The sequence below is a fragment of the Homalodisca vitripennis genome, chromosome 4 (genome assembly GCF_021130785.1).
Source record: "Homalodisca vitripennis isolate AUS2020 chromosome 4, UT_GWSS_2.1, whole genome shotgun sequence".
In the NCBI taxonomy this organism is placed as follows: domain Eukaryota; kingdom Metazoa; phylum Arthropoda; class Insecta; order Hemiptera; family Cicadellidae; genus Homalodisca; species Homalodisca vitripennis.
In genome coordinates, this window is record NC_060210.1 from 203,574,085 (window position 1) to 203,592,349 (window position 18,265).

The window sequence follows — 18,265 nt, forward strand, 5'->3', positions numbered from 1 at the left end:
TGTTGGCTGCAAGACCACGCATACTACACGCTCGATGAGTTCTTCTCATGGAATGATGAATTTTAAAAAGACCTCTCGTTTAATAATACAATTCATTTTTAAAAACTGTTTGACTCTGTAACATGTCTTGATGATGTTGTTAATAAAGAATATTGTCTATTGTCTATTGTCTATCAATGTACACTGCAATAGACAACACCAATAAACTAATATTACATAAGATCATGCACCATTTAGCGAATAATGACAGATAGTACACCTGTCACTTTAAAAATTTAGTATGTATTTAATTATTATTACCCACATGAGGCCTGGCTTGTTCGTACAGAAGAATGACAGTCGCAAGGTGGGTTTTCTGAGTTTTAGAGTGGGTGTTCCAGTGTTTTTAATCCTAATGCAACCAAATTTTGCGTCATGGTGTTAGCAATTGAGGCGTGGCTTGTTCCTATAGAACAACACTTCTGGCCTATTGGTGCTTCTTTTTCCTTCAAAATGAATACTTTGTTGCATTCAGTACTTCACAATATTATTGTGCATTAATTGTATGTTGATCGTGATATTACGTCTTTGCCTTTACCTCTCTTGCTAATCTCCGCCACTCAATACTCACATGTGATTCAAACAGATCTCATCTTATTGATAAGGACTGAAGAACAGCTGCCAAACCTTCAGTCGGTCACTTGTAATCCTGAAATAACAGATTTGGACTGCCTCAGTGTTGATTTTGGTTACACTCATGCTTGGCTTTCTTTCTCACCCTTTTCAGAAAATTCTATGTGCCCAGCAAACACACGGGTTCTACATATACATACTACACATGGAGTATTATCCCCGAACTGTGCGTATAATCGCCACAAAATTTAGGTTGGACCCACCCCTTCTGGCCAAAAACTGGATTATAATCCACTGCTCCACAGAAATGTGCTCTTGCCATCAGTTCCCCCTATACATGCTACCCTCTGTATACTACCCTCTACACACTACCCTCTACACTCTACCCTCTACACGCTACCCTCTACAAGCTACCCTCTACACGCTACACTCTACACGCTACCCTCTACACGCTACCCTCTACAAGCTACCCTCTACAAACTACCCTCTACACGCTACCCTATACACGCTACCCTCTACACGCTACCCTCTACACGCTACCCTCTACACGCTACCCTCTACACGCTACCCTCTACAAGCTACCCTCTACACGCTACCCTCTACACGCTACCCTCTACACGCTACCCTTTACAAACTAACCTCTACACGCTACACTCTACACGCTACCCTCTACAAGCTACCCTCTACACGCTACCCTCTACACGCTACCCTCTACACGCTACCCTCTACACGCTACCCTCTACACGCTACCCTCTACACGCTACCCTCTACACGCTACCCTCTACACGCTACCCTCTACACGCTACCCTCTACACGCTACCCTCTACACGCTACCCTCTACACGCTACCCTATACACGCTACCCTCTACACGCTACCCTCTACACGCTACCCTCTACACGCTACCCTCTACACGCTACCCTCTACACGCTACCCTCTACACGCTACCCTCTACACGCTACCCTCTACACGCTACCCTCTACACGCTACCCTCTACAAGCTACCCTCTACACGCTACCCTCTACTGATAGAGTCCTGTTTATAACATACACTCTTGTAGCATTTCATGTAAAATGTGTTTGTTACTACTTCACTAATGTATTTTTATTTTTTCATCAGACGGATGATAACATTCCATTGCGCATCATGCTGCTGCTGATGACAGAGGTATTTGAGCTAAAGTCGCGCAACCAGTGGCTGCGGCGGCGCATCGTAACGCTGCTGCGCCAGATCGTACGTACCATGTTTGGTGACATTGTGAACCGGCGGATCGTGGACTATGTGTTCGCCCTTACCAGTCCGCACCAGGTTGCTGACTATCTGCGAACTTTCAAGTATGTGTTTAGTATTTATTTAGTATTGTTTAGAAGTATAAAATCAGTATTTAATCAATGTTCATTCATTCATTCATTGTTTATTTTATACAGTAAATTAAAATGGAAACATGATTTTAGTTCTCTTATTGTGGACCGAAGTGATCCCATTGTCATAACAGCACAGAAGGGAGTGGATGACAAGTGAAATTAAACAATAAATGTTAGGTAGTTTAATTATGTACATAATAACCCTATATAAAATATATCTCAGTAACACTAATTTTACCAACTACAAATTATCTGTAATCTATATATTAAAAGAGTTAATGAAAATCTAATGGCAGTCAGTACAACAGTTCTATTCGGCTGATTTCCATAATTTTGGTTTTAAATAAAGGTATTTATTTACGGTATTAAAAGTATTAAAAGTCACTTAGATTTGTTAATTATCACATTTTACTCAAAAATGTTACCTCGTACACATTTCTTATGTGGATCTTAAACATACCATTAACATTTCTTTTTAAATTTCTCTGGTGTTAATGCACCAACATACTTCGTTTTTATTTGAGAACACTCAGTGAAATGTACGCTTTATTTTGAGCTACTGAGCTCTCAAATTGGTTGAGACTTAGATCAATAAAAGGGTTTTAGATCTCCTTCCAGGTTCATCCAGAACTTACATGAGTGTAAATATATTAATAACTGAAGATGAGAGGGAACTGCTACAATTAAATTCTTAACCCTAGAACTGGCGGTCATTTCATCCTGTAGTGTCGGGCTGTTTTGGAGCTTCGCGCAAGGTTTTTTTAAAAAAATTATTAAAAATATAAAATAAAAGCAATATAAATAAGAGTATATATTTTTGTGTTCAGAATTAAACGTAGAAGTGCACTATATTGTAAAATTAACCATTAAAAATTTTCTAATAAACACTTTTTCTAATCAAATATAAAATTTACGAAAAATATTTCTTAAATTTGGGGGGGACCATACCTAGCAAATGAAGTTATAGTGAGAAATATTTATAAGTGAGATAGCCATTCTGTGTCAAATTTTATCTAGTTTCAGAAAAACATAAACATTATACACATTTATGAAAGCATCATAAAGCTATAGAACAAAAAGCAGCGATGCGTATAAATTCTGAAAATCGGGTGTACACGTACGACTTTGGTAAAACAAGTTTTTCAAATACATTTATCTATGAATACATGTTATTTTGCATATTTTATTACTTAGAATAAAATAGAATATACAGTAGTAATGAAATAATTACCATAAATTATTTTTTGAAAAGTAAAAAAAGTTAAATTTTGCCATTATTCAAAAATTTGGCGAAAAATTTTCATTCAGCAAAATATAAAATAGTTTCTAAAGCTTGTACTATATCAAAATTTATAAAATTATGGTTTATAAGTAATAGGAAATATTATGTAGTTAGAAAACTATAAATATAACTAAAGATATTAAAAAAATAGAGAATAACCCAAACAGTTATTATATATAACCAAAGAAATTACAGGAAATATATATTTTATTGTGAAAACTATCTATTTACCAAAAATAAATAGTTACTTCAGAGCTAAAAGAGTGCTATAAATAACGTTTAGTAAGTGAAAACAATAACAAACTATGTGAAATGAATTTTAGCCAAGTCATTTTGCCATAGCCTACACAAAGCCGGTAATTTCTCAAACATATTTCAGTAAATAGAAATTGATTTATTCTAAAATATATATGTTTACACTACTACGACATCAAACAACACACTACACATTAAATACGACACTAAAACTCGCGTAAAACTATTAAAACTTACAAATATCCACAGCTCGGCACGAAAGTGATACAGAACGGCAGCGGCAATATGGCGGTCACAACAAACGGCGTCGCGTTTTCTTTTACGTTCAAAATAACAAGCTTGCTACGTCATAACCATAATACAAAGAGGAATAAAACTCATCTGTTCCTTAGCATTTTTCTTCCCGAATCCAATGGTGCATGAATTATATCGATACGTTACCGGAGTATATTATAAAAAGTAATTATAGGAAGGAATGTTTGATCGACAAAATTTTGACGGTTAACACCACAAAAGCGGCATTAACCGACATAATTATGTCGATTAACAGTTCTAGGGTTAAACAGCCTAAAATGACCGGCTTGCCATCCCATGAGTTGACTTTGAAGGAAGGTGCAGTTGTAATGCTGTTGACAAACCTTAATTCCAGGATTACTAAATGGCACAAGACTAATTGTCAAAACATGTTTGAGAACTGGTTGGATTTGGATATTATTACTGGTAGAGAGGTTGGACACCGGGTATTATTACCTTGCACTGACTTATCACCATCTGACTCTACTGTTCCATTTTCATTAGAGTGAAGACAGTTCCCTATCACAGTGACATTCTGCAAGACAATTAACAAGGCGCAGGGACTAACAGTCGACAGAGTCGGAGTACACTTACCTGAACCAGTGTTCAGTCACGGTCAGTTGTATGTATAAGTATGACTCCTCGTGTACTATTTTCTCCTTTGACAAGGTAAACAATTATTAACACGTCCGCTCCCCCCAATTAATTACAATATCGAGTAACGCTGCAGAGTTGTACGGGTCCAGTAGTATGAATAAAATGTAAGTATGTTTAACTTTTCTTGAATTAAGTAAATTTATAATTGTGGAAAAATGTCTTTAAGAATTCATCAAAGCTGCATACTTTCACTATGTGGCATAAACTTCTAAATGAAAATGTGTAGCTATGTTCCAACCTCTAAACCAGATTTGAGTGTCATTTAAAATCTTCACACTGAGTAAGATGGCGAGAACTAATTATATCTCCCAGTAAACACCTGTATCATCACTAGAGGGGCTGAAACAATCTCATTCACTTTCCACATATATTTCAACAATAAATTGATTATGGACCTGAAATTGTGCACATAGCTTCATTTTTATATATACAATACAAGTACCTATGAAATTAACTTTTTAATCTAAAAAATTTATCAGATTCTAATGAAGGGGCCGTTTTGATTTACAGGGGTGTAGCGTTTAGATATTGAAATTTAGACCATTATAAACCATATAAATATATGTTTAATTAGCAGTTGCCCGCGGCTTCGCACGCAATTTCCCGTTGAAAACAGTACACTATATTCACTTATTCTTTTTCTATCACATTTTAAGCATTGCTGAGATAATTGATAGTCGTTCCTTCGTGAGCCTCTTGGGCGCATTGTGAAGGTGGTACATATTCCTGCCTCTATCATTCGTGGTTTTTGCTAGGTGTTGATAAGTTATTCACAAAAATAAATGTATATGGATGAATCTCGGTAAACTAATTAGGTTATAAAGAATCAAATTCAGTCTGTTAAAATTACTTCTCTGTTTAAGATATTTCCAGTATTATTTAGGAGTGTGCCTTCAAGAAAATGTATCAAAGAAACCCAATTTCGATCATAAAGTGTCTTCTTTCAGCTCTTTTCATTTAACTTTGATGTAACCAAATTCGATTACCTTATGTGCAAACATTCACGGATTTGTACAATGAGGTTATTTTCATAAAATAGCGTTTAATAGTATTTTCATTGCATTAGATAGTTTATTGATCATTGGTGCAATCTAAATGTAAAATTAGGCAATGACGTCCTCTATGCAACCTGCATTACACTACTGATCAAGCACTTTACAATAAACATTTTCGGAATTGTAAATGTAAACAAATGTTTCTGCCTCTTTGATGAACTTCAGCTGAAAGTATTAACAGCTGAAAGTATCAGTTCGCTTTGTATTACGTGTCGTAGCGCAGTCTGTCGGATCAAATATAAAACACTCCAACATCAACAACAATTTATAATTAAAAGATTAATTAAATCTATGTTTCCCTCTCTAAAAGTATGCCTATGTTACTTCCAGGAACGTGTAGAATCACTGTACAAAATTTCATGATGTTTCGTGCATTGGTTCCAGAGTTATAACGGAACATACAAACAAACATTCGCATTTATATATATATAGATCAAGTTCGGTGATGGGGCATGTTACACCACGCATGAGCGAAGGTAAACGTTTTGTTCTGGTGTTAGGGGTATCCATTATGATGAGAAAATCATAGAATCATCAAACCGAGTACATTGCAACAGATATCATAATTTTCAGGGTTAGAGCCCGTTAGATAGTTGAATACACCATAAAAGTGGAGATAACACTGCAACTAAAAATTAGGAGATTCAAAATTGCTACTTTGAATTCAAGATAGTAATGAAAAAATTACGGAATAAATTGTTAAAAAATTTAGTACAACGACATGACATTTTAATTTGTGACGTGTAATATTGTAGCCTAATGTAGCGAGTTACAACATGATTTATCTGAGTTTGGTAGCCGGAAATTTGCTTCTCATAGTCATCCATTTTGGCAAAGAAAAAAAACTATAGAATTTGTAAGCTCCTTTAGTTGAGAGTCAAACTTTTTAGCATATACAGAAAATTTTTCTTTAATTGTTAGCTCAATTTTGATGAGGAAATCTTCATGCAACTTACTCGTAGCATCATTAGTAACTGACATACTGCAACAAACCTTGCACTTCCATGTATCTCTTCTAGATTGGCCCATGGTAACCCAAGTGTTTTGGGCAATTCCAGCACATTCAAAATGCAATTTGCAACTGTAAATAGAACAAAATAGCATAATCATCTTCAGCTAGAAGAAGGTTGGAACAAACTATACAACGTTCACTCATTTTGAGGTTATGTACACAGATAACATCTACAACCAGGTATCCACAACCAACTCTTCGATATAAGCTATCACGGTGGGTCATCAGGCTTAGAATATCCTTTCAAATCCATGGCACTGGGTGCCTCTTATTTATTCCTTTGATCACATAAGGAGCATATTTGTCATAAATATATAAAATTTGTTTATTTAAAACTATCCACCATGTCATCAACAGACATGCTTGTTGCAGATGTGCGTATTGGCCTCACGGTCTCAAGGCTGAGCCCAAGATGAACTGAGACGAGGCGACTCAAGCTCACACTAGAGTAGATGCCAAGATATTACCAGATGTGTGTTGTGATTTATTGTGAGCCAGTCACTGTAAGGTTGTATGCTTGTTGCAGACATGCGTATTGGCCTCACAGTCTCAAGGCTGAGCCCAAGATGAACCGAGACGAGGCGACTCAAGCTCGCACTAGAGTAGATGCCTAGATATTACCAGATGTGTGTTGTGATTTATTGTCAGCCAGTCAGTGTAAGGTTATGTGCTTGTTGCAGACATGCGTATTGGCCTCACAGTCTCAAGGCTGAGCCCAAGATGAACCGAGACGAGGCGACTCAAGCTCGCACTAGAGTAGATGCCTAGATATTACCAGATGTGTGTTGTGATTTATTGTGAGCCAGTCAGTGTAAGGTTATGTGCTTGTTGCAGACATGCGTATTGGCCTCACAGTCTCAAGGCTGAGCCCAAGATGAACCGAGACGAGGCGACTCAAGCTCGCACTAGAGTAGATGCCTAGATATTACCAGATGTGTGTTGTGATTTATTGTGAGCCAGTCAGTGTAAGGTTATGTGCTTGTTGCAGACATGCGTATTGGCCTCACAGTCTCAAGGCTGAGCCCAAGATGAACCGAGACGAGGCGACTCAAGCTCGCACTAGAGTAGATGCCTAGATATTACCAGATGTGTGTTGTGATTTATTGTGAGCCAGTCAGTGTAAGGTTATGTGCTTGTTGCAGACATGCGTATTGGCCTCACAGTCTCAAGGCTGAGCCCAAGATGAACCGAGACGAGGCGACTCAAGCTCGCACTAGAGTAGATGCCTAGATATTACCAGATGTGAGTTGTGATTTATTGTGAGCCAGTCAGTGTAAGGTTATGTGCTTGTTGCAGACATGCGTATTGGCCTCACGGTCTCAAGGCTGAGCCCAAGATGAACCGAGACGAGGCGACTCAAGCTCGCACTAGAGTAGATGCCTAGATATTACCAGATGTGAGTTGTGATTTATTGTGAGCCAGTCAGTGTAAGGTTATGTGCTTGTTGCAGACATGCGTATTGGCCTCACGGTCTCAAGGCTGAGCCCAAGATGAACCGAGACGAGGCGACTCAAGCTCGCACTAGAGTAGATGCCTAGATATTACCAGATGTGTGTTGTGATTTATTGTGAGCCAGTCAGTGTAAGGTTATGTGCTTGTTGCAGACATGCGTATTGGCCTCACAGTCTCAAGGCTGAGCCCTAGATGAACCGAGACGAGGCGGCTCAAGCTCGCACTAGAGTAGATGCCTAGATATTACCAGATGTGTGTTGTGATTTATTGTGAGCCAGTCAGTGTAAGGTTATGTGCTTGTTGCAGACATGCGTATTGGCCTCACAGTCTCAAGGCTGAGCCCAAGATGAACCGAGACGAGGCGACTCAAGCTTGCACTAGAGTAGATGCCTAGATATTACCAGATGTGTGTTGTGATTTATTGTGAGCCAGTCAGTGTAAGGTTATGTGCTTGTTGCAGACATGCGTATTGGCCTCACGGTCTCAAGGCTGAGCCCAAGATGAACCGAGACGAGGCGACTCGAGCTCGCACTAGAGTAGCGGCCAAGATTGCTCTACTTTCCAGTTTATCAGGTAGTAATTTGCTAAGAAATATTAGGATTTTAATCATAGCGCACTTTTTCAAATACCTAAGCATGAATTAGTAGTTATTTTAAATGTTTATATGCAAAATCTTTAAACAAATGAAGGTAAAGCCTATGTTTTTGTGTCAAGATTTTCAAGAATTTTTTTTGTCAGGTTGCAGGTTGTGCCTACATTTTTATTTAAATTAATATAATTTTAGCTTAATTTTTTGGATTCCTTTGAAGTAAAATCCAGGTAGTGAAAATTTAGGTCTGTCCCAGATCTATGCCTGGATCAGTTATCTGGATTAATCAGATAGGCTTGGTCTATCTGGTTTAAATCTAGTAAGTAATCTGCTATGAAGTGGAAAGATAATTCCCTGCTAGAGAAAGAGACTGTCTAGTTAATAGTTATGAGGTTTTGGCCTTAACTTCATTATAAGATATTTATTTCCAAGGTGTATTAAACTAAAAATTAATGAAAATGATAAAACTGGTATAATCAAAATGTAACTGGAATTCAATCTCTTCTGTAAAATTTAAATATAAACCTTCAATGAAATATAATTAAATGGGAAAGGAACTAAGATAAACTACATAATAAAATATTAACTAGAAACAAAACAAACAGCATTTTTTAGTGAGTTAATTCATTTTAACATAACTTTCTCAAAAATTGAAAATAGTCAAAGTTTATTTTATTTTCACAAAAGAAATATTGATTTGAATTTTAAAGACTTTTTGGAAATAATTCTGAAGAGATTAATATCGCTTAAAACAAATAAAAAAGCTGGCTATGAAACATAAATCATTGTAACTGAATATATCCTTTATATTCAGGAGAGTAGGCACGTACTAGAAAACGAATCGTACTTGACCTGCTCAGACAGAAGGTGTGGAGTCGCAGCAATGTTTGCGGTGACAGAAGGAACTGGTTACGGCAGGTCATGTGGCGCAAGTCCCTTACACCTAAGCTGTGAGAGGAAGACAAGTGTCAATCGTACTTGACCTGCTCAGACAGAAGGTGTGGAGTCGCAGCAATGTTTGCGGTGACAGAAGGAACTGGTTACGGCAGGTCATGTGCACGCAAGTCCCTTACACCTAAGCTGTGAGAGGAAGACAAGTGTCAATCGTACTTGACCTGCCCAGACAGAAGGTGTGGAGTCGCAGCAATGTTTGTGGTGACAGAAGGAACTGGTTACGGCAGGTCATGTGCACGCAAGTCCCTTACACCTAAGCTGTGAGAGGAAGACAAGTGTCAATCGTACTTGACCTGCTCAGACAGAAGGTGTGGAGTCGCAGCAATGTTTGCGGTGACAGAAGGAACTGGTTACGGCAGGTCATGTGCACGCAAGTCCCTTACACCTAAGCTGTGAGAGGAAGACAAGTGTCAATCGTACTTGACCTGCCCAGACAGAAGGTGTGGAGTCGCAGCAATGTTTGTGGTGACAGAAGGAACTGGTTATGGCAGGTTGTGTGCACGCAAGTCCCTTACACCTAAGCTGTGAGAGGAAGACAAGTGTCAATCGTACTTGACCTGCTCAGACAGAAGGTGTGGAGTCGCAGCAATGTTTGTGGTGACAGAAGGAACTGGTTAAGGCAGGTTCGTGTGCACGCAAGTCCCTTACACCTAAGCTGTGAGAGGAAGACAAGTGTCAATCGTACTTGACCTGCTCAGACAGAAGGTGTGGAGTCGCAGCAATGTTTGTGGTGACAGAAGGAACTGGTTATGGCAGGTTGTGTGCACGCAAGTCCCTTACACCTAAGCTGTGAGAGGAAGACAAGTGTCAATCGTACTTGACCTGCCCAGACAGAAGGTGTGGAGTCGCAGCAATGTTTGTGGTGACAGAAGGAACTGGTTATGGCAGGTCGTGTGCACGCAAGTCCCTTACACCTAAGCTGTGCGAGGAAGACAAGTGTCAATCGTACTTGACCTGCTCAGACAGAAGGTGTGGAGTCGCAGCAATGTTTGTGGTGACAGAAGGAACTGGTTACGGCAGGTCATGTGCACGCAAGTCCCTTACACCTAAGCTGTGAGAGGAAGACAAGTGTCAATCGTACTTGACCTGCCCAGACAGAAGGTGTGGAGTCGCAGCAATGTTTGTGGTGACAGAAGGAACTGGTTATGGCAGGTTGTGTGGCGCAAGTCCCTTACACCTAAGCTGTGAGAGGAAGACAAGTGTCAATCGTACTTGACCTGCCCAGACAGAAGGTGTGGAGTCGCAGCAATGTTTGTGGTGACAGAAGGAACTGGTTATGGCAGGTTGTGTGCACGCAAGTCCCTTACACCTAAGCTGTGAGAGGAAGACAAGTGTCAATCGTACTTGACCTGCCCAGACAGAAGGTGTGGAGTCGCAGCAATGTTTGTGGTGACAGAAGGAACTGGTTACGGCAGGTTGTGTGCACGCAAGTCCCTTACACCTAAGCTGTGAGAGGAAGACAAGTGTCAATCGTACTTGACCTGCCCAGACAGAAGGTGTGGAGTCGCAGCAATGTTTGTGGTGACAGAAGGAACTGGTTATGGCAGGTCGTGTGCACGCAAGTCCCTTACACCTAAGCTGTGAGAGGAAGACAAGTGTCAATCGTACTTGACCTGCCCAGACAGAAGGTGTGGAGTCGCAGCAATGTTTGTGGTGACAGAAGGAACTGGTTATGGCAGGTTGTGTGCACGCAAGTCCCTTACACCTAAGCTGTGAGAGGAAGACAAGTGTCAATCGTACTTGACCTGCCCAGACAGAAGGTGTGGAGTCGCAGCAATGTTTGTGGTGACAGAAGGAACTGGTTACGGCAGGTCATGTGCACGCAAGTCCCTTACACCTAAGCTGTGAGAGGAAGACAAGTGTCAATCGTACTTGACCTGCTCAGACAGAAGTGGTGGAGTCGCAGCAATGTTTGTGGTGACAGAATGAACTGGTTATGGCAGGTTGTGTGCACGCAAGTCCCTTACACCTAAGCTGTGCGAGGAAGACAAGTGTCAATCGTACTTGACCTGCTCAGACAGAAGTGGTGGAGTTGCAGCAATGTTTGTGGTGACAGAATGAACTGGTTATGGCAGGTTGTGTGCACGCAAGTCCCTTACACCTAAGCTGTGAGAGGAAGACAAGTGTCAATCGTACTTGACCTGCTCAGACAGAAGGTGGTGGAGTTGCAGCAATGTTTGTGGTGACAGAAGGAACTGGTTACGGCAGGTCGTGTGCACGCAAGTCCCTTACACCTAAGCTGTGCGAGGAAGCCAAGTGTCAATCTACGCTTACAATGGGTCATCGGAATTGATCTTCAGGAAAAATATCGGTTTAATACAAAATGAATAAAATGGTGATTTTACGTAAACTTTTAATAAGTATTTATAATAAAACATTATTTTAAGGAGTAAACCATATGATGTGCTTTTTGTAAATGAAAATTGGTTGTCGGAAGATGAAATTTTGTTGTATGTCCCAGAAAATTTTGTATATGCAACTACTTGTTTTAGAGCATTGCCTTTTTCTGATAGTGGGTCATCAATTTAATTTATGTTAAGAGAGGTTTCAAATTTGATGCGTTAGACTTATCTCAGTATTCCACAGGTTTTATTACTGAAGCCTCAGCAAGGAAACTATTGCACTGTGACCATTGTGGCTGTTTATAGGACCCAAACTCTAATTTTAAGTTACTCTAGTTTTCTTGGATAAATTAAAAAATTTATTGTTGTATATAGTATCCAAATATTGTGCATTAACAGGCGATTTTAATGTTAATATTTTAGAGACTCATGCATTAGATGTTCAGTGTTTTTTATATGCCATGAGGTCTTTTAATTTATTTCCAACAGATTTTAAGCTACCTAACATGAAATTTAGCCTGTTTGGACAATGTGAATAATAGTAGTTTAAACTACTATTGTTAGAGAAAACGAACTATAGTTGTACCAAACGTTTAATTCCCTTTTATGAAAAATTAAAGTATACCTCTAGTTAAGTGGATAAGGCTTATTTTAAGAATTTCCAAAAGTGTTACAACCTGGCCATTATATAATTTTAACCCAAGGATTTTACCCCTGTTGTCTTAAGGTTTCTAAAATTACACCCATTCATAGAAAAAGATTTTTTTAAATCCAGAAAATTATCGTCCCAACACAATTTTACCTATTTTAAGTAAAATGATTGAATCTTGCCAAGTACCACAACTTTATGAATATTTTGTAAGTAACAATTTGCTCTACACTTATCAGTTTGGTTTTAGACCTAAACATTCAACAACTGGAGCACTAGAAGCAATAGTAGATTTTCTTCTTAATGGTTTTGAAAATAAATTGTTATAGGATAAAGTATGATTGATTTAAGTAAGGTGTTTGACATTGTCTCTCATGTATTGTTGTCAAAAAAAGCTAAAATATTATGGAATTTCAAACAAAGAGTTACAACTATTGAAAAGTTATCTTTCAGGTAGAAGACAAATGGTTTGTATTAAAAAATAATTCTCAATTTTTAAATGTTACGGCAAGTGTACCACATGGTTCGGTTCTGAGATCCTTCCTTTTTTTTAATTTTTGTAAATGATTTTGGTTATAATGTTTCATCTTTCTCTGTTCTCTATGCAGATGACACAACCATTAGTAACTGCGATTTAGATATCTTAGATGTAATAGTAGTACTAAAGATAGTACCGCTATGTCTTGTTTATTCACGATGACGGAGGTGGAGTATATTATTAAACACTTTATAGATGTACCCTTCTCATCTATGTAGACCTTTTGAAAAAGAAAAGGAAATAATAAAACTTGGGAGGCCTACTCTAGACTTACAAAACTTAGTGCAGAAAAGTGAAAAGTTTATGTGACATTTTCAATGGAACTCTTATAAAAGATGTGACTGGTTGGCTGGTAGCACAGAGTTGAATGCTTTCTGTTGGAATTGTTTATTATTTGGTAAAGATCGGAATACTAGCTGGACCAAAGGTGGATTCACCTATTTAGTAAACCAATTGCAGGACACGAAATTTCAGTCAATCATTGCGATTGTCTTTGAGTGTTACATCATTTGGCCAGAGCAGAATAGAAACCACATGAGATGACTAATCAAAGATGGACCTCTCCTTGACAATCAAAAGGTTAAGAAAAATAGATATTCATAAAAGACCGATCAATGCTGTATTTTATTTTGGGTAAACAGGAATTAGCGTTTCGAGGTCACAATGAGACTGAAAAATTACATTGAAATTTTTAAATACGCAGCAGATTACGATCTTCTTTTCACAGAACACCTAGAAAACGCTACTGTTTTTAAAAGACTTTCAAATCACATTAAAAATGATTTGATTGAAGCTGTGAGATTGATTGTTTCTGTTATCAATAAAGGAAGAATTGAAGAATGCACATTTTGTAGCTGTGTTGGTTGATTAAACCACAGATGTTTCAAACAGAGATCAATTCTCTATCGTATTTCGTTGTATTTATATTGGGCAAGTTAAAGAACGTTTTTGGGCTTTAGTGATGTAAGCTATGACAAACATGCTGCTGCTATTACAAAGCTTATTATTGATCATTTAAATAATTTGGAATGCAATACAAAACTTGATGCTCAAACTTATGATGGCGCCAGAACAATGTCTGGACATTTATCTGGAGTACAAGCCAGAACTAAAGAGGTATACCCAGAAGCACTCTTTGTTCATTGTTATACACATATCTTAAATTTAGTACTATCTCAAAGTGTTAGTGAAATTCCTGATTGTAAAATATTTTTAAGTACACTTAATGGAATTGTAGCATTCTTTCAAGATCGCCAAATCGTCTTGTGTTTCTAGATGAATGTATGAAAGGAGATTACCTAATGTTTGCCCTACAGGCTGGAACTACTCGTCAAGGCTAGTTAACACAGTGTGTAAGAAAAGAGTTCAACTTTGCGGGAATTTCAACGCAATTCTTGAACATTCAGGAGAAATTGAGACTGATATCTTGGCTTAAGTGAATGGGTTTCTATCGGTACTGGAAGACTTTCAGTTTGTTTTTTTTCTCTTTGTATTTAGCAAAATCTTTGCTCTCACTGATGTACTTTTTGATGTTTTACATCACCAGTCAAGTGATATTGTGTACTGTAGGAAGAAAATTGACAGTACTCGTCAAAGTATTGTCAAACTTCGTGGTGACTTTGACAAAAATTAAGTTATTGATGAGATTGGACCATCTACAAGGAGGAAGCAAACCAACTACGAAAGAGTGTACTGTGAAATCTTTGATAATATAGATTTAAATTTTTACTCACGCATTGAAGACTACTCAAAATGGGACTTTTGGAAGTACTTTCAACTGAAATGTTTTCGAAGCATGAAGATCCATTTCTGAAAACAGCTTTATTTCAAAAGCTTGTTGGGTGTATATGGCAACAAGTTTTTCAACCATGTTCAGTTAAAAAATGAACTATTAGTGTTCTATTCCAGTTAAGTTTGAAGGAAATTCACTGAAAGATCTGTGCAAATTATTTGACTCCAACCTTATGCTCAGATCAGCTTTCCCCAAATTAATTTATCAATGAATTTAATTTACACAATTCCTGTGATTATGGCCCGTGTCGAACGGTTCTGCAATGAAAATGATAAAGACTTATTCTACTGGTGAACAGAGACACTCTCACTCAGGTCTCATATCCACTGAATGTGAATTGCTGGCAGAAGTAAAATCAATGGAAAGTTTTTTTGATGAAGTAAATACATTTGCTGTTAAAGAAAGAAGAATGGAGTTCAATTTTCGTTAGTTGGCCTACAAACAATTAAGAGTTTTAAACTCTGAGGAGTCTCCTTTAAGTAATCTATTATTGATGAGTTACATTGTTACTGTTTAACATTTTATGTACGTTTGTAAATTAGTCCTTGATATTTTCTTATACAAATACAACTCTTCAACTGTAGGCTTACTAATATAAGTATGTTTCGTTTAATCAAATGATGTAACATAAAAGTGAAATCATAATCAATGTTATGATCATTCATAAAAATAAATCTATGCTTACTCATTAAAAATAAGTCTTATTTAAAAGTCAAAGTCAAAGTCTTTATTGCAACAAAAACAAGTTGGTAACTCGTACAGTTGACGTCAAGTTGCCACAAGGCATTACACAACAAATAATAGTTAATACTATATCTTTACTTATACTTTACTTATATCTTTACAGATACATCTTCACTTAGAGTTAAAATAGAGTTCAAGTAATGAAATCAATTCTTCGCATAAAATTAAAACTAACAATTAACAAATGGCCAATTAATCAATATTTGATGGACAAAACTAATTAAGACTTAAAATTCCATTTAAGGTAATGCACAATGATAATAAAAAGTAAAAACATACATTTAAAAGATCCTTTATATACACAGAATTCAAAATAGTTAATTATGTCAAATAAGGAAGGTCATCAATTAATAAAAGTAAAAATTCCATTATATACAAAACATTCAAAATAGTTAAACAGTAATATCACAGATAAGGCAAGGTCATCAATTAAAGCTATTGTCAATAGTTGAAAGATCTAAAAACTCATTTACACTGTAAAAAGGATTCCTCAGTAGCCAGCTGTACAATTTTGTTTTAAAACATTTTAAATCAATATCACAAGCATTTCTAGGAAGTTTGTTGAACATACTTTAGCCTACGTAAGAATAAGAGTTTTGTGTCTTGCTAAGACTAACATGAGGTAAATCCAGTAAATCTCTGTATCTGGTGTTGTAGTTGTGAATTTCATTCCTAAACAAGGAAGAATCAATCCTCAACTTAACTCTAACTAGACAATGAAATATGTACAAATTAAAAACTCTGGGTATTTGTTCACTTATAAACAATCGTCTGCAGTGAGCTGTATAATAAGAGTAAGTAATTATTCTGATTGCTTTTTTCTGGAGTAACAGAATGTTTTTTGTATTGGTACTACAACCCCAGGGCAGTATACCATAAGAGATTATACAATGAAAAAAGGAAAAATAGGCCATTCTTAAATAAATTTTTGGGATATACTTCTTCAAATTACGCAAAAGATATATTACTCTAGACAGCCTGCTATACACACCCTGAATGTGAGGAGCCCATGAGAGTTTTGAATCAATGTTGATTCCTAATAGCTTGACATTATCGCTAAAGCCTATATCTTGTGAACCAAGTTCTATAGAGCTAAGAGTGAAAAGAACAGATTGAGTTTTATTACCATTTAACAAAAGACCATTGCTATCAAACCAGTTTTCACATTCCTTGAGACTGTTGTCAATTTGGTTAAAAAGAGTACTTCCATATAGAAATGTTTTTTGGGAGGTCGTTTATCATGACTAGAAAGAGAAAAGGGCCAAGGACCGAGCCCTGTGGTACTCCACTCTCTACCCCTGCCACCTCAGAAAGTTTGTTTCCAAGCAAATTTGCTGAGTGTGATTTTTAAGGTAGCTACGAAATAAGTTAAGCTCGGCACCATCAACGCCATAATGTTCTAGCTTCATGAGAAGAATGTCATGCGGAACACAATCGAAGGCCTTTGTCAGATCACACATGGTGGCGACCATACCCGTGCGATTTTCAAATCCAACAAGGATGGCCTCCACCAGACCCCCGACCGCATCCACTGTCGACAAGCCACCCCTGAAGCTAAATTGAGATTCTGAAAACAATCGGTTAGACTCAAAATAGTGACCAACCTGGTGTATCACCACTTTCTCAATAATTTTGGAGAAAACAGACACCACAGAGATCAGTCGATAACTGGAAGGACTAGACGGGTCGCCCTTCTTAAAAATGGGGACAACTCTGGATAACTTAAGTACATCGGGGAATAATCCCTTATCTAGACACTCGTTTATACAGACTGTCAAAGGCTGTACTATTACTAACAGTACTTTTTTTACAAGATCACAGCTGATATCAAAGATATCTCTACACTTGCTAGGCTTAAGATCTTTTACTATTTTTATCACATCATCACAAGACACTTTCTTTAGCTTGAAATTAGCTGAAACAGTTCGAGGCATATTTTGTAGGTAGAGCATAGCAGTTGTAACAGATGAACCAGTGGAGCTGCGGACCTCTTCCACCGAAGATGCAAAGAAATTGCTGAAGATCTCAGGAGTTAGCTGGTCGACTTCAGGCGACATTGGCTTTCTTCTCTGTTGAGAATTGGATATTAATTCCCAAGCTCTTTTACACTGATTTGGAGCAGCAGCGATAGAATCTGCGTTTGCCTTAAACTTTGTCTGAAGAACACATTTTTTATAGTCATTCTTCGCATTGAGATACGAACGTCTTGTAGCTTCAATGTAAATATTGTAACGTTGGGTCCATAAGTAGATGTCATAGCACATTTCTATGTCTTCTCCACCCGCCATGACACTTTAAAAGCTACTTGTTTGTATAAATGTGCACATTGTACTATTGATTTCTCAACTTGCCTATCTTATTACGTTGACAAGTATACAGAAATAACACATTTTACTGAAAAGCAATTTTATAATTATAAAATTATTCATAAAAATGTTTTTATTTCAATTCTACCTCATTTATATAAATTTAACTTAAGATGTACTAAACATGTGATATTTCTATATTTACTTACAGCTCAATTGCATTAAAATGTGTGTAGAAATGCACGCATTTAGTCTAAAAATATGAAAACTTTCTCCCCCCTTCTGATGGTACCTCTGCTTCTTCCACTTACACGACCACCGCACCCCACTGTTTAAACCTCATATACACTTTTAGGCTGATTAAAGTTCA

The 18,265-nt window shown here is 37.4% G+C and overlaps 1 protein-coding gene across 1 annotated transcript in view; it reads left to right on the forward strand.

Moving 5' to 3' along the window:
• LOC124360919 (sorting nexin-13) overlaps positions 1 to 18,265 on the forward strand; it is a 109,927-nt gene that overhangs the window by 83,448 nt on the left and 8,214 nt on the right. Inside the window, exons 18-19 of the mRNA XM_046814920.1 lie at positions 1,730 to 1,944; positions 8,442 to 8,554. Of these exons, the coding sequence (XP_046670876.1) occupies positions 1,730 to 1,944; positions 8,442 to 8,554 (328 nt within the window). The remainder of the gene's footprint in view (positions 1 to 1,729; positions 1,945 to 8,441; positions 8,555 to 18,265) is intronic.